The 17,306-nt window shown below is 48.8% G+C and overlaps 4 protein-coding genes across 4 annotated transcripts; 2 read left to right on the top strand and 2 right to left on the bottom strand.

Moving 5' to 3' along the window:
* LOC120675720 (cytochrome P450 71A1-like) lies at positions 1–9,170 on the top strand. Its single transcript, XM_039956928.1, has 2 exons — positions 1–1,008; positions 8,272–9,170. Exons 1-2 carry the CDS (start codon positions 16–18, stop codon positions 8,911–8,913), a joined length of 1,635 nt encoding a protein of 544 aa, XP_039812862.1. The 5' UTR covers positions 1–15; the 3' UTR covers positions 8,914–9,170.
* Positions 1,218–8,241, top strand: LOC120675719. The gene is made up of 2 exons (XM_039956927.1): positions 1,218–4,083; positions 7,965–8,241. The coding sequence occupies exon 1, from the start codon at positions 1,300–1,302 to the stop codon at positions 4,045–4,047; it is 2,748 nt and encodes a 915-aa protein (XP_039812861.1). The 5' UTR covers positions 1,218–1,299; the 3' UTR covers positions 4,048–4,083; positions 7,965–8,241.
* On the bottom strand, positions 9,035–10,088 carry LOC120675721 (pollen allergen Phl p 11-like). The gene is made up of 2 exons (XM_039956929.1): positions 9,881–10,088; positions 9,035–9,792 (listed from the first exon to the last, which is right to left on the bottom strand). The coding sequence occupies exons 1-2, from the start codon at positions 10,038–10,040 to the stop codon at positions 9,452–9,454; spliced, it is 501 nt and encodes a 166-aa protein (XP_039812863.1). The 5' UTR covers positions 10,041–10,088; the 3' UTR covers positions 9,035–9,451.
* A 1,697-nt stretch (positions 10,089–11,785) lies between these two features.
* LOC120672824 (mpv17-like protein) lies at positions 11,786–13,934 on the bottom strand (the record flags this gene model as incomplete). The annotated part of the gene is made up of 2 exons (XM_039953428.1): positions 11,786–12,200; positions 13,810–13,934. Coding segments are annotated over 2 exons (525 nt in total), but the record flags the coding sequence as incomplete, so codon positions are not given.
* Between the last annotated feature and the right edge of the window lie 3,372 nt (positions 13,935–17,306).

Genomic DNA, 17,306 nt, shown 5'->3' with positions numbered 1-17,306 from the left:
GCGGACCGTGCACAAATGGGGCACAACGGCGAGAGCGGTGGCTCAGACGACATGGCTCTCTTGCCTGCTGCGGGCGCCGCCCTCCTCACCGTCTTCGTCCTGCTTCCGCTCTCCTACCTCCTCCTCCTTGCCGTCAACAAGCCTGCCTCTCCGCAGCGTCACGGGGGTGCCAGTGGCCATGGGCGACGGCAGAGGCTGCCGCCGTCGCCGCCTGGCCTCCCGCTGCTCGGCCACCTCCACCTCCTCGGCTCGCTGCCGCACCGCGCCCTCCAGTCCCTGGCGCGGGCGCACGGGCCCGTCATGCTGCTCCTGCTCGGCTGCGTGCCCACCGTCGTCGTGTCCTCCGCGGCGGGCGCCGAGGAGGTGATGCGGGCGCGCGACCTGGCCTTCGCCAGCCGGCCCAGGAGCGCCATGGCCGAGCGCCTCATGTACGGCCGCGACGTCGCCTTCGCGCCCTACGGCGACTACTGGCGCCAGGCGCGGCGCGTCTGCGTCGTGCACCTCCTCAGCGCGCGCCGCACCCGGTCCTTCCGCCGCGTCAGGGAGCAGGAGGCCGCCGCGCTGGTCGAGCGCGTCCGAGCCAAGGCCGGAGCCGCCGTCGGCCTGACCGAGCTCCTCGCCGAGTACGCCAACACCGTCGTGTGTCGCGCCGCTTTCGGCGACGAGAGCGCTCGCGGCCTCTTCGACGGCGATGACCGCGCCCGCGAGCGGATCTGGGAGGTGCTTACCGGCGACTTCCAGAAGCTGATGGGGACGGAGCCGCTGGGGGAGCTCCTGCCGTGGTTGGGATGGGTGGACGCCGTGCGCGGGCTGGAGGGGAAGATCACGCGGACGTTCCAGGCGCTCGACGGCTTGCTCGAGAAGGTGATCGACGACCACCGGCGCCGGCCTCCGAACACGGACGACGGCGATCACCGGGACTTCGTGGACGTGTTGCTGGACGTGCACAAGCACGACAAAGAGTGCGGCATCCAGCTCGAGACCAACGAAATCAAGGCCATTATCCTGGTAAGCACCGATCGAACTTGCACGGACGAACTTGAATACTTGATCTGAGGGCCAGTTGTAGCTGATGATCAATCAATCAATCATCAATCTCTGCCGTGTATCATCGCTCGTGCAGAAAACACGGGCAGGCTCCGCAGGAGTTCCCCGACCTTGGCGCGTGCGTGGACGAAGCGTCCGCGATCGACTCCGTCTCCCCGGCTGACAGGGACGCTCATCATTCATCTGTTCGAGTGGAACGCAAATCCGTGAGAGGCGATCTCCGGAGATCGCCGGCGCCCCTTTCTATGGGTGATGCCAGCGGTCGCCGTCGCCCCTTCGATCAAGCAAGCTCTTCGTAGAATTACTGCTAAAGATTCTCCTCGGCCTCAAGATCCAGATGTGGTGCACCGTCGATTCAATTTGGGGGAATTTCATCTTTTCTCCTCGGCAAAGCCAAGATCAATGGCCGGCAAGTTCTGGGACTCCGACTCTGAGTCCGATTATGAGGATCTGGGCGATGCTGATTCGCTCGCCATGAACCTCGCCGCGCAAAAATCCTCTCAAGACCCGGCCAAGGTGCTTGTCCCGACACCACCTCCACACCAGCCTAGGCCTGCTGCCATATGTCGATCGGCGGCGGGTGAGACTGCCAAGCAACCGGGGACGAACAAGATGGAGGTGGCGCGTCCAGTGAGACCTCCTTGGAAGCAGCTATGGAAAGGGCCGCTGCCACCGCCGAGGATTACGCCGCCGGTGACGCTCGGCCAGTTTCTCCCGGAGATGAAGAAGACGGGGAAACGTCGAGCTGATCCGATAATCGCGCCAGTTCGAATTCCAAACTTAACGGGTCCGACTTTTGCAAATGCGAAGCAATCTTCCAACCCGTCAGTGCCAAACCCGGGTCCACATCAGGCCTTTCCCAGGTTGGGGTCGGGCGCGGTACTGGTCTCTTCGTCCGCCGCGACGTCTGCTTTGGCCAAGGGAAACCCTAGACGGCGGCTCATCTCTCCCACGGTGCCACCACACCTTCTTCCTCCGAAACCAACCTACCGCGACGTTCTCATGGCCGGTCGAGGTCGGTGGTTCCGCCGCCGGAACAGCCCAGGTCGCGGCTCAGCGGACCGGCAGGCGCCAGCTGATCGGCAAGTGGCGAACAGCGCTGCGCCTGGTCGCAATGGAGGACAACCGGGTCGTGGGCGTGGCAATCAAGCCAGGAGTGGCAGGGTGGATCAGGTGGAGCGGGCGTGCGACCTCCAGGCCGATCGGGACCGAGGTGTACGTCCCGACCGTGGCCGTGGCCGTGGCGCTCCCCATGCCGCAGGGGGCAACGGAGGCCCTAACGCCCCTACTGGCAGGGGTACGGCTGGGGTTAGGGGCGGCGCACCTCTCCCTCCTCAAGCACCAGCAGCAGGGGATCAACCTTCAAGTGGCTCGGGTTCAGGAGAAGGAAACCAGCGCCATGGTCCGGATCAGGGACGAGAGGCCAGTGAACCAACTGCTGAAGAGCGTGGCAAGTCCAAGCGGAAGAGATCAGGAAACCTGGAATGCACGATCTGTCTAGAGGATCACTTCACTAACCAATGCCATTTGTTGCGAGGCCCTAAACCTTCGGTCACTTATTGTGGGGCAGCGGAGGATGGCATGGGGTTTTTCCAAATTCAAGCGGCCAACCTCAATGACATTGTTGCTTCGGACCTGAACTCTGCGGCGGCACAAATTACTGTGGAATCGGGTGAAGTCTCTTCGCGTTTGCTGGTGACAGAGCTTTCAAGACTTGTTCCTGTTCACTGGAAGTGGGAGGTACAGGAGTTGGATAGCCACGTTTTCGTGGTTCCTTTTCCCAGTAAGGAGGAATTGGATCGCTTGGTAGCTGTTGGGACGGTTACGACCAAGAACAAGGAAGGCACTCTCTTGTTTGAAGAATTTGTTGATGATGTGCAACCCATCAAAGTCCTGGATAAGGTGTGGGTGACGGTCACCAAGGTACCTCGTCTGCTTCGCTCCTTCCTACCACTTTGGGCGGTTGGTACTATAATCGGTGAGACCCAAAAGGTTGATATCTATCACCTTCGTCAGACAGGAGAGGTCCGCATTTTGGTGGCTGTTTTCGATGTTCAGAAAATCCCAAAATATGCTGATGTCTGTGTCAAAGGGAGTATATACCGGCTTTATTTTAAGCCAGATGAAGTGGCTCCTAAAATCTTTAATCCAGAAGATGATGACCTCCTGGGAGATGATGACAAAGACCTTGATGGTGATGGTGACAGGGAGATGGAAGAAGCAGATGATGCTCCAAAACCACAGGACTTTGAGAAGGGCAAATCTACTTCTGCTTCGGATGGCACTTTACCTTCTCATTCTCAAAGTGGGGCTTATCATAAACAGGCGGCTTTAATTCAAGAAGCTATAGACTTGGCTTGTGAGCAGCTTTTTGAGGAAATAAGTATTAAAGTCATGGTTGAGAAGGAGGGTGGAGAAGAATGGAAACGATACTCACCCTTGACAGAGGAAGAGCTAGCAACATATAATTCTATGATAACACCTCCAATCAAACCTCATCCTTTCATGTTTGCAGATGAAGTTGTCGAAGCGGGAGGGGAATTGAACCCCTCTCTTGGGTTTGACGGGGGGCTTCCTTTGCTCTCTTACCCCGCGTCGCCAGTTGCAGATGTTGAAGAAGATGTCACACTTCACCCTCCAACACCGCCATCACTTTCGGTTGAGGAGGGGTTGGGTGGGGTCAGCGGACCGCTGCCCATGGTAGGGCAGCCGATTGGGGCTGCGCCGCTGCCCTCGCTGCTGATGGGGCAGCCAGGGACGCTCGGGGAACAGCCCATCGGGGCTGTCCGCTACCCGCGGGGCTGCCTGAGCGGCCGGCCACGCACGCCTTGCTGTTGGAGGGGCAGCAGACCATCGGCGGGGGTACTGGACCATTGCCACCGCCAGCAGCCGAGGATGAGGTGGCAGCTATGGGGAAGGCCACTGCTCCTGCGTTTACCAAACTCCGCCGATGTAGCAGGAATGTGGGAAAGGCGGATGAGCACACCCTACACAAGGTAGAACGATTGGCGTTGAAAAAGAACCTTGAATCTTCAGGTACCTCTTTCTCCAACTTTCCAGATTCTGTTATTATTTCAAACCTTGGTAGGATAGGCATCAACATAGCTTCTTCTGATGTAGTTGTTATTAAAATTTAGAGGTTGATAGATTGGTCCTTGGTACTAATTTAAAGAAGCCAAAATCTGTTGGTAATAATTTTGCTAGCGACGATGAAAGGGAAGAACGACTGGAAGCAGTTCTCGACCACGTTTGTGGAAATTTAAATGAGAACGTGCTAGAGGCGGAGAATGATCAAATTATAGATCTCTCTCCTATCCATCGTAAGAAAAAATATAATAAAGCCAAAAATGCAAAACATGGCAAGCTTCCCAAAAAGCCAAAAACTCCCTCAAAGATAGTTATAAAATGAAAGGAGTTTTCTGGAATAGCAGAGGTCTTGCGGACTTGGCTAAACACAGATTTTTGGCTGAATTAGTTAAGGAGGAGCAGATTAATTTTATTGCTCTCTCTGAAACTGGTCGTGACTCTTTCCCTGATCATGTTCTCAAAAATCTATGTGGAGGGCGTGACTTTATTTGGCATGCTATGGCTCATCATGGAAGATCAGGGGGTATTTTACTAGGGGTCGATCTTACCATTTTTGACATTGGAGCCATTGACGAAGGAGATTTCTATGTGAAATTCACCCTAAGATATAAATTAAATGACTTCAAATTCGTCCTATATTCAATATATGGACCTGCACAACCTCAAAACAAGAGTGCTTTCCTCTCTGAGCTAGCTAACACTTGCTCTAAAGAACACCTTCCTTATCTTATTGGTGGGGATTTTAACATAATGCGAAACCCAGAGGATAAAAGTTCTGGGGATTTTGACCCTAAATGGCCATCCCTCTTTAATGCTGTTATTGAATCTCTTGATCTTAGAGAGATTGTCATGTCAGGCCGCCAGTTTACTTGGGCAGGACCTGGTGATAATCCAACTTTCGAAAAACTTGATAGAGTTTTAGTTAGTACGGAGTGGGAAAATCAATTCCCCCGAATGTTGGTTGAACCGAGAGATCGGAATATTTCCGACCATACTCCCCTTGTGGTTAGCACTGGTACCTCTACCCACCAGATCAGGAATAGACCCTTCAAATTTGAAAGGGGCTGGCTTATAAGGGATGGTTTTTATGACTTGGTTGCAAATGTTTGGCAATCTGAAACCTCGGGGTCCAACCCTCTAGAACGTTGGCAAGCCAAAATTCGTAGGCTCAGACAGTATCTCAGAGGTTGGGCTGCAAGTACTGCTGGGTCTTATAAGAAAGAGAAAAAGACTCTTTTAGCTCTTTTACATGATCTTGATAAAAAAGCAGAGATTGTTTGTCTATCTGATCAAGAGATCAATCTCAAGCAATACCTAAAGGAGCGTTTAGTTACTCTTTTGAGAGAAGAGGAACTAAAATGGTATGAGAGAGCCAAAGTCAAATCCTTATTAGAGGGTGATGCAAACACTAGGTTCTTTCATTTAGTGGCTAATGGTAAACATCGAAAACAACATATTTATAGACTTGAAGATGATCAAGGTGTTGTTGTTGGTGATGATCGTCTCAAAAGACACATTACAAACTATTATAAAAGTCTTTTTGGATCACCAGAACAATCTGAGATCTCTCTGATGGAAGATCAAATTTTAGATATTCCACAAGTATCCCCAGAGGAAAATGATATCCTCGTAGCTAACTTCACTGAATCTGAAGTGAGGGAAGCAATCTTCCAAATGGAGCATAATAAAGCTCCAGGTCCTGATGGCTTTCCTGCTGAATTCTATCAGGTTTTTTGGGGAGTGATTAAGGATGATCTTTTGCCTCTCTTTTACGAATTCCATAAGGAGGCTCTAGATCTTTTTAGTCTCAACTTTGGAATTATTTCTTTAATTCCAAAAACTCAAAATGCTACTACAATTCAGCAATATAGACCGATTTGTGTCCTTAATGTTAGTTTCAAAATTTTCACGAAAGTGGGAACTAACAGACTGAATAAAGTAGCTAAGTCAGTCGTGAGTCCAACTCAGACGGCTTTTATGCCGGGGAGGAATATCATGGAGGGAGTAGTTATTCTACATGAAACTATCCATGAGTTACATACCAAAAAAAGAAGTGGTGTCATTTTCAAAATTGACTTTGAAAAAGCATATGATAAGGTTAAGTGGTCTTTCCTGCAGCAAACTTTACGAATGAAAGGTTTCTCCCCGAAGTGGTGCCGTTGGGTTCAAAATATGGTTACAGGAGGAAGTGTCGGAATCAAAGTCAATGATGACGTTGGTCCATTCTTCCAAACAAGACGTGGACTCAGGCAGGGGGATCCCATGTCGCCTATCTTATTTAACATCGTCGCTGATATGCTAGCTCTCCTTATTGATAGAGCAAAAGCTGATGGACAAATAAGAGGGGTTATCCCCCATCTAGTGGATGATGGTCTATCAATATTACAATATGCAGATGACACTATTATCTTTCTGGACCATGACCCGGAGCAAGCAAAAAATCTCAAACTTTTGCTTTGCGCTTTTGAGCAATTATCGGGTCTTAAGATAAATTTTCACAAGAGTGAAATTTTTTGCTATGGTACAGCCAAAGAGATGGAACAATATTATACTACACTCTTTGGATGTAATGCAGGGGTTTATCCATTCAGATATTTAGGGATCCCAATGCACCATAGACAACTCCTGAATTCTGATTGGAGAAAAGTAGAAGAACGCTTTGAACAAAAGCTCTCTTGCTGGAAAGCTAAATACCTATCCTATGGGGGAAGACTTGTTTTGCTCAACTCTGTCTTGAGCAGTCTCCCAATGTTTATGATGTCCTTCTTTGAGATTCCAAAAGGAGTTCTCAAAAATCTCGATCACTTCAGATCAAGGTTTTTCTGGCAAGGGTCTACTGATAAACACAAATATAGACTTGCGAGGTGGGACATCCTTTGTCGCCCTAAGGATCAAGGTGGTCTTGGCATCTTAGATTTATATCTACAAAACAAATGTTTATTGGCCAAATGGATAGTTAATCTTATGAACACAGATGGCACCTGGCAATCCTTGCTAAGGAACAAATATTTGAGATCCAAGACCCTAACCCAGGTATCAGCCAAACCCACAGATTCTCATTTTTGGAGAGGCCTCATGCATATTAAAGAGGAAGTACTCACTAGAGGTTGTTTCATAATTAAAGATGGAACCAATACGAGATTCTGGGACGATACTTGGGTCGGTGATAAGCCCCTCAAACATAGATACCCGAGCTTATATAATATAGCACGGGATCGTCATGTAACTGTTTCCAAAGTTATGTCCTCTAGACCTCTTAATATTTCCTTCAGGAGGTCTTTAGTGGACAATAACTTAATGGAGTGGCTAAATCTTGTAGCCCAGGTCTCCAATGTTGTCTTGGTGGATGGTAAGGACTATTTTAAATGGTTTTTAACAAATTCTGGACTTTTCTCAGTCCGGTCTATGTATCTTGATGCTATAGATACAAATCCACCTTTTCGACATAGGAGGATTTGGAAATGGAAAATACCTCTAAAAATTAAAATCTTTCTCTGGTTTCTGCAAAGGGGTGTCATTCTGACAAAAGACAACCTTGCTAGGAAAAACTGGAAAGGGAGTGAGAAATGCTTGTGTTGTAACATGAATGAAACAATACAACACCTCTTTTTTACTGTCCTTTTGCGAAAATGATTTGGAGGATTATTTTCTATGCTACTAACCTGGACCAACCTAGATCTATTGACCACATGTTCGGTACTTGGCTTAATAATCAACACAAAAAAATTAAGCCCTTGATTTGGGTTGGTTTGGCTGCCTTATGCTGGGCTATCTGGAGATGCCGGAATGACATAATTTTTAAAAGAATGAAATCTAATTCTATTATGCAGGTTATTTTCAAGGGAGCTTATTGGCTACGCTTCTGGGCCCAGTTGCAGCGTGATGAGCAGGCCAAGGACACCCTCGTTGAGATGAGCAAGAAATTAGAGATGATTGCTTTAGAAATTACCAATAGAGGGTGGAAGCATTTTTTACGTTTGCTTTAGATCTCTTGTCTATGTTAAAGACTATCGGCTTGCTGTTTATTTTTTCGAACTCTGTATTACTTGGCTGGGTACATCCTCGGATGTAGAGGCCGGATTTTATTATCCATTATCTAAAAAATCATCGCTCGTGCACGGTCGTTGTCGTTGGCAGGACATGTTCGGTGCAGGCACGGACACCACCAGCGCGGTGATGGAATGGGCCATGGCGGAGCTGGTGACCCACCCGCGCGCCATGCGCAAGCTGCAGGACGAGATCCGCGCGGCGGTCGGCTCGGCGTCCACCGGCGGCGGCGGCGGCGTCGACGAGGGCCGTGTCGCCCAGCTGCACTACCTCAAGGCCGTGGTGAAGGAGACGCTCCGGCTGCACGCGCCGGTCCCGCTGCTGGTGCCCCGGGAGCCGGCGGCGGACGCCGAGATCCTGGGCTACCACGTGCCGGCGCGCACGCGCGTGGTGGTGAACGCCTGGGCCATCGGCCGGGACCCCGCGGCGTGGGAGGACGCCGAGGAGTTCGTGCCGGAGAGGTTCTCGGGCAGCGCCGCCGTGGACTTGAAGGGGCAGCACATGGAGCTGGTGCCGTTCGGCGCCGGCAGGAGGGGGTGCCCCGGGGTCGGGTTCGCCGAGGCAAGTATCGAGGTGGCGCTGGCGAGCTTGCTGTATCACTTCGATTGGGAGGCTGCCGAGGGGAAAGGAAGCCGGGCAGGGGCATCGTCGCTGGACATGAGCGAGATGAACGGGCTGTCCGTGCACATCAAGTCCGGCCTGCCGCTCGTAGCGAAGCCGTGGATCCCTTGAGACATACAGGCGTTTTATTTATTCAGGTTGTGTTTGCAGTATTGTAAGTACTACCATTATATATAGCTAGACAGTGTCACATTAGTAGTTTGGAAAAAGAAGAGGCATGATGATTGATAGTAGTCACATTGATCAAATTAATTAGAGAATAACATCTGAATCAATCAAGGGTGGTTACAGTACATGAGGAGAGAAGAGAGGAAAAAAAAAAGTAAAAAAGAAGCAGCATCGTATATATAAGAATAAGAATGTGCTTGCAAATTGATGAGGTCCAACTGACAGATAGATCTCAGTGTACACTAGAAGTCGAAAACGCCCACTCGGCCGGCGGCTACACAAACAGCGTACCTCATCTTCTCCGACGCCGGCCCGGCGGCTGACCGGAGACAGACACCTATAAATATATATGTACTATGTATGTATGTATGTTAAGACCCCTCCGGCCGGCCGGCCGGCGCCTGCCTGGCTGCTTCAATAATGCATGATCGATGGAAGCTAATAGCAGTAGCAGCTAAGAGTAGGTGCTGATGATGAGGAATCATGGCGTCTCCGATGCGTCCTTGAGGTCGTACTTCTCGAGGATGTCCCCGCAGTCGGCGAGCGGGTCCTTGCGGAAGAAGGCGATGGGGTTGGCGTAGCGGACGCCCTGCTGCTTGATGCCGTTGTTGGAGGTGAGCGGGACGCGGGCGCGGTCGCGGAACTCCTCCACCTCGGCGCACGCCGGGTCGGAGCTCTTGGCCAGCACCGCCTCGCAGATCTCCTCCTGGTGGTCCTGGTCGATCTCCAGCTTGTACCACCCGTACTCGTCCGTCGTCGCCTCCGCCTTGAGCGTCTCCTTGGTGCTGCCGAAAGGCCGGCACACAACCTCCACCGTCGCGCCTGCATCCATCCCATTGCAACTCGATCAACTCCATGGAAAGAAATCTAGCTATCTGCATATATACAAGTAATTAAGCAACGCACGCACCCGGGACGCTCTTCGAGACGTTGGTCTCGAACCCGGCGCGGCAGGGGTCGCAGTAGACGCGGCCGGTGACGACGAACCCGCCGGCCTTCTCGGCCGACGCGACGCCGGCGAGGGCCGCCACGGCCAGCACGGCGACCATCACCATCGTGGCCTGCGCCATGTAATTTAATGCCTCGGGTGGTCTCTCGATCGATCGGGAGGGGGGGAATCGGCAGTGGGATCGGAGGAGCGGTGCGCTTGGCGAGGTGGCGCCATTTATGGGAGGAGACGCCCACCAGGGAGGCGGGAGGCGGAGCTCGTTTCCAGGCCCCGGGAAGAGCTCGCCGCCGTGTGGATTCACCATGCGCATGCAGATGCTAGCTAGCTGCGCGCATGCCGCCACCTCGGACTGCTGAGTGTTTCTTTTTTTTTCCTGAAAGAAAGATGTTCAGACAAAAAAACTCACGCGATGCAGCACCCGTGCTAACATGTGCAGAGTTCATGTCGTGTGTGTCCAGGTCATGGTTTTAAATCGCCGGCTAAGTCATTTAACGGCAAAGTCACCGTTACGGCGTTTAGCGGGCTATAGCCGGCATTTAGCGGGCTATAGCCGGCTTTAGCGGGCTAAATGCCATAGCGGTTGTTTTTCCTAGAGGCTATAGCCGTCTTTAACGAAAGTTATAGCCGGCTATTTAGAACTCTGGTCCAGGTTCTAATCTGGAGACTGAAGACTGCAACGACAAACATTCAGGGATATCTTGTCCAAATCTTAAGAAATCTAAGTATTGATGGACCCAAGCAGCTAGGATTCAGTATCGTTGCTGACAGGCCAGAACAAGAATGCATTATGCATCTGACAAAAGGAAATGGCCAGTCATGAGCAGCTTCCAAGTTGCGATTTCACATCCACAAAACGCAGAAATGTTTCTACGGCCGCAGCACAAGTGGGACACCTTATTTAAAATTTAACCACAGAGACATAAAGCTCACATCCCGGTTACAGCAAGTTAACAATGCCTCAGCCACTAGAGGTACTTACAAGCAGTCAAGCACACATCTTCAGCTTGTCAACATCCGTATCCGTCTCCCAAACACATGCTCCCTGTAACCCTGGGGGGAGGGGGGGTGGTCTATCTATCGCTTTCTGCGATCCAAATCGATCCTATCGCAGAAGCTGAGGCCACCCTCTGCCGCCTCCCCCAGCTCCGGCGCCACCCTCCGCCGCCGCCTCCGTCGCCGCCCTCCACCACCGCCAACCCTAACCGAGCTCGCCACCAGTCCACCGCCGCTCCCACCGCCTCCGGCTCTGGCACCGCTCCCGCCGCCTCTCTCATCGCTCCCACCGCCTCCGGCTCCGGCGCCGCGCCGCTCCCGCCACCTCTCCCGGCGCTCCCACGGCCTCCACCACCGCCTCCGCCGCGCCTGAGCTGCTTCTGCGACGCTGCGGCTTCCAGTCGCGCGCGATGAATAGATCCCCCGTAACCCTCTCCCACTCAACTTTGAGCTCCTTTTATCTTGCAGCAAGTTAATAGTAACCCTCTCCCACTCAACTTTGAGCTCCTTTTATCTTGCAGCAAGTTAATAGTGCCTCAGCCAGTAGGGTATACAGTACAAGCATGCAACTTTTCTGCTTACCAACAACATCCATATCGCTGTCACCCGAAAAAAAAACTAGTACAAAGTCACTGGCAGTCCCACGCATAAGCAGACTAGCCAGTTCGCTGAACTTAAAGCTAACAGCGCAATGCAACAATGTTTCCTTCCCGACAAAGATTTAAAAGAATTCTCTACAATGACATTGAAGCTCAGTTTTGCTGGCATTGCAAATCACTTGAACAGATGCTGCCAGCAACAGTTCACATTTCCTGTTTTCAGATTTGGATCAACAAGATTTTAAATGTTGATCCACATGAACAACACTATGGCTCATAACTAGTAAAATCAAACCTTACTCTTCTGGTCTTCGATTTTATGAAACGACGTGAACCACTGCTTCCATGATGCGTCTCCCTGCTGCTCAATCCATGATAGGAAACAACTGTCCAAGAGGCAGAACAAGTTCACATACAGGAGCTGGTACCGCACGGGAATGAAGCGGAAGTTCACGATCTGCACGGCTGGCCAGATCATCCCACCCAGTACCAGAGCGGGAATGAAATCTCTTTTCACGTCTTCCTTCACTTGCTCTACACTCCTTCCTTGGCCGAGACCCACATATGAGAAGAACAAGAGAAGATCTAACGGTCCAAAGAGGAAGCCATCCGCAGCAACCTTTGAGGCAACAAATTTGAATGTATTAGGCTGAAATCTCTGCCGGATAAAACGGTCCAGGTACTCATACCTACACCACCACCAAGGTCTTAGTGACATAAATAGATACAATGCATGCAAGCAATATGCCATACAATAGCCCAATTGACAATAGTTGAAATTCTGTACTCCTAAAATCAGGACAGAGCTGCTTTCATCAGCAAATCACTAAATCTACAAAGCACGCATATCACAATACCTTAACCAGCTTTTGCAAAATGAATAAAGTGTAGCAGACAAGTGAGCAGATTATGGAATCACTATTCATTACAAATGAAAACATCAAGGTGGGAATGAATAGGACAGTAGGAGTCTGTTCACAGCAGTTAATCTTATTAGGTTACTTCTCTGCCCCAAAATGAAATCCTGTATGACCATATTTTTTCTCATCTGCATTTCATATAGCAGAATATAGTCAACTACTACACACTCTCCAAAATATAGCATTGGCTACTACACACCTAAGGCCGGTAAGCATGAAAATGCAACAGATTATGTGGCATGCTGGAGATAAAGTTGACGTCGAAGTGGACTACAGAGCACACAGATGAGCAAACAAGAATGTATTACTGCAAAGTACAGCCCCAGATACTTCTACTCATAAAGGCAATGTCTGCCATTTTCCACTCAAACTCAGTTGCCTGACCTCATAGCTAAATAATGAGGCAAGATTCAGTGACACAAGAACCAGTAGTGTGCTGATGCATGGATCCCTCTACTGTTGGTAATACTATATTGCCCTTTATTGTGTTGAAAGAAACGCATGCATTTATACAGATGCTTGCATCCAATAAGCATAGTATTATAGTAGTAAATATCCAAATCTCAATGACCCAAATCTAGAAAATAGTATTATAGTAGTAAATATCCAAATCTCAAGGACCCAAATCTACAAAAAACATTGATGTATTCTAGCAAAATCATATGTTCTTAAGTTCTTAGATATAAGGCTGTGTTTAGATCTCCAATTTTTTTCAGCGCTACAGTAACTTCGAACGTTTGACCACTAATTAGGAGTATTAAATGTGGATAACTGATAAAACCCATTCCATAACCCCCGAGTGTAATTGCGAGACGAATCTTTTAATCCTAATTAGACTATGATTAGACAATGTCGTGCCACAATAAACAATCTCTAATGACGGATTAATTAGACTTAATAGATTCGTCTCGCGATTTCCCGTCCATCCGTGTAATTAGTTTTATACTTAGATCATGTTTAGTCCTAATCTTTGGTTGAAAATTGCTACAGTGAATTTCGTCCAACTTTTTTCAGGATCTAAACACAGCCCTAACCAAATTTCAAGAACTAGTTAAGTACTCATTGTTAAAACTGACAATATATGTTGTCACCTAAACATGAGTAATGGAATGGAGATCAGTGCAGGATTGGGATTACATTCCTCACTCAACCCTTTATCTTTTTTATTATCTTATATTTTTTTCATTTATCTCCCTGTGTTTATTGTCCTGTATTTGCCATTTATCTGCGAAGCATAGTGAATTAGTGACTGTGTGGCATGAGACAGACGGGCATGCTAAAAAATTGTCATTGTTAATAATGTAAAAACATCAACCTATCATAAAGAAATCAAATCATATAAAGGAAAAATGTAGTGCATATGCATACAGGAACTAACCAGTAATGTCCAACTGGTCCAACAAAAGCAAATCCAAAGGAACTTGTGATGCCCACCCTCCTCCAATCAACTTTGAACTCTTTAGCTTTATCTTTATCCTGTAAAAAGCAACAGATTCTTATTGAATAGATAACAATCAAATTGAAGAATTAAGAAATTAGGTGTAGACATCCAAACGAAGAATAACAAATAAACTGCCCATGGAGGCGGAGATAGTTTATATAGGGTCCCCAAGACCTAATGAAATGCCAGTCAGGATTCCTTAAATTTCCATTCTCGTATCTGAACAAACGCACCATGAACAGCAACAAAAATATTGTTTCAACAAGCTGGCCAGTGCATAGCCCAACAGCTGCACTGCTTGACTTTATCTAAATTCGAAAGTTGATTTGCAGATTAAAGAGAAGCCAACTCTGTTAAGTAACTTACATATTAAAAATAATCAAATCAAGCTCCCGACGATAGTTATACTTGGAGTTAAAAAAACAAACAAGCACATCGCATTATCTGAAGCTTAAAAATCAGAGAAATGGCTAACCTTTGCTATCAAAGCAAGAAACGAAAACTGTAAGCATGTACTAACGGGATACTAAAAACCTCATCCTAATCATACCCATAAAACTGCACAGCAATCAATAACCCCAGTGAAAATCACAGCAATCAAAGAGTAAATCGTGTGATCAGAAAAATAATCCAATTTGCAGTTTAAGCTATTTCCCAAGCATCGATCTATTGAAAGGAAAAAAATAGCTTCAATTTCTCATACCATAACAAATTTACTCCTCCAAGTCAAACATCTGGGAGCAAAATAAAAGCTCCATTACTACCCAAATGGAGTGAATGACCATCAGAACTCAAGTAACATCAGACATCACTGACCAATCAGACCCCCAAGTTCGTTTTTAGCAACAAACCTCCTATGCCCAACGTTTTGCCAGAATGGGAGTATCAGTTCTGAAACGAACATGGCCCCTTTTAGGCCATTTCGAGTGATTTTGATGATCGAGTGACAACGCAATCAATGGGACTAACAAGTTTGTCAAGTGTATCACATTAGGTCCCAAGGATGAAGTAAAAAGCCCAAGCAAAGCAAAACACGAAGAAAGAACTCAAAGAAACGCTGAATTGGACGAGTTCTGCAAAACTCAGAAGAGACCGGATTATCCGACGCACCGTCGGACTAACCGATGACCCCCCCCCCCCCCCCCCCCCCCGTCGGACTAACAGACACAATAGGACCGGGTCAATTCTGACAGGTTCAGGTCTCAGCTGAAAATCCCCAATGCGACCGGATGATTCGACGCCAGCAAAAGAGCTTGTTTCTCAGGATTTGAGAAACTCTTCAGGACCGGTTGATCCGACGCACCGTCGGAACAATGCGTCGGAGTAATGACGTCATGATTACAGGCGCAGAAGAAGAAAACTCTTCAGGACCGGATGATCCGACGCCCGTCGGTGTAATGCGTCGGACTATCCGGTGGCTGCTACGTTAGCTATCAGAAGCTCAACGGATACACCAGGGCTTAGAGAGACTGGATGATCCTACACTCCCTGATCGGATGTTCCGACGCCTACGCAGAAAAAGGGGTAACGGCTCTAAAGGGCTAGTTCGACTTGATGGACTATAAATATGCCATTCCCCGGCCATTTTGGAGTTGCTGGAGTTCCAAGACATCACACCCACACCCAAGTGTAACGAACATGGCACCATTTATGTCATTTCGAGTGATTTTGGTGATCGTATGACAACACAATCAATGTGACTAATGGTTTTATTGAGTGAACATTTCTAGATCCTAGGGATGATGTACAAAGGCCATGCAAAGCAAAACATAAAGAAAGAACTCAAAGAAACGATGAATTGGACGAGTCCTACTAAAATCAGTAGCACCGGAAGAACCGATGCCTATAGCATCGGTGCATCCGATGGTTGTTGGAACATCCGACGGCCTGGCTTTGGTGCAAGATTGAGCGCCTCTGGAGATCAAGTGAAGGAAGAATGAAGCACCGGTTGAACCGACGGTGTCAAGAGAAGCGTCGGTGCATTCAACGTACTATGTTCCAGAGACGTTGTCAAGCGTGCAGCAGCCAAGCCTTCAGCACCGGTTGAACCGGTGGTGCGTCGGAGCAAGGCGTCGGTGCAATGATGTCAGCAAGAGCAACGGCTATCTGCGGATCAAATGTCACCGTAAGAACCGACGCCTAAGCATCGGATCAACCGATGGTCCCTGAAGTTGCTACAGCAGTGTCAGAGAGGCCAATGGCTACTTCAAAGCGCAGAGTGACCGGAAGAACCGATGCCCTATGCACCGGAAGTTCCGATGCCTACGCAGAAAACTGGCCAACGGCTAGTAACAGTTCTCTTGACATGGTGGCCTATATATATATATATGTGTGTGTTCCCCCGGCCATTTGAAGCTTGCTGGAGTCCCAAGACATCACACACACACACCCAAGAACACCTCCAAGCCATCCAAGAGCATAGAGTTCAAATCCTTAGTCCTTAGCATAAGCTTTGTGAGTGTCAGTGCAAGGTTAGCTCTTAAGTGAGTGATCAAGTATGGTTTAGATCCTTGTGCTGTGGTTCTAGAGTGAACCATCCTTGTATCTTGGTGCGCCGGCCATCCTTGGAGCTTTGGTGGCTCGCCGGCAAGTCAACGACCCTCCGGCTTGGTGTGGAGCGGCGTCGACGACTTTGTGCGGGGGACGGAGACTCCTCCTTCGTGGGCAATCTCCCTTAGTGAAGATCGGGATCAAGGTGACCGTGATTGTGTTCACGGAAGAGACTTGATTGCCGGGAAGCGATACTCTTAGTGAGTGCTTCAACAACGTGGACGTAGGGGCGCCTTTGTGGCAAACCGAACCACGGGATAAATCCTCGTGTCAAGAGTTTGCTTTCTCTCATCCCTCCCTTTAAGCTTCCGCATTTCATATTGCAACTTGTGTGCCTTTACTTTCTTAGTGTAGTATCTTGCTAGGATTGGCTATAGGTTGCAAAACTCTTTTGGGATGAGGGTTTCACACTAAGGTGAACCGTAGTTGCATATCTAGATAGTTTGTTTTAATTTAAGTTTTGTGCAAACTAATTGGAGCCATAGATTAAGGATTTTAGAGTGCCTAATTTACCCCCTCCCCCTCTTAGGCTAGAGCACCCGAACGCTTTCAATTGGCATAAGAGCCAGGTTCTCACTTCTCTCACAAAGAAAGCCAATTCCATTGGCAAATTTGTGTTTACCGGCTCATTAAATCGGTAGGCTTCACCGCCTAGTGAGTTAGCTCTTAGGGGGAAAGGATGGATCCTTTTAGACCTGCTCCACGGTTCGACGGCACGGGCTTCCAACGATGGAAGGTGTTAATGCAAGCCCATCTCCAAGCGACGGGACTAAACGTTTGGAGAGTTATGAGTGAGGGCATAAAAAATAATGGTCAACAAGAGAAGCAATATGATGTCACCGCAAAATGCATAATCTTGTCTTCTCTTAGTGATAATGTATTCA

This window comes from Panicum virgatum, chromosome 5N (genome assembly GCF_016808335.1).
Source record: "Panicum virgatum strain AP13 chromosome 5N, P.virgatum_v5, whole genome shotgun sequence".
NCBI classification, from domain to species: Eukaryota; Viridiplantae; Streptophyta; class Magnoliopsida; order Poales; family Poaceae; genus Panicum; species Panicum virgatum.
This window is presented reverse-complemented; position numbering and strand designations above follow the sequence as displayed.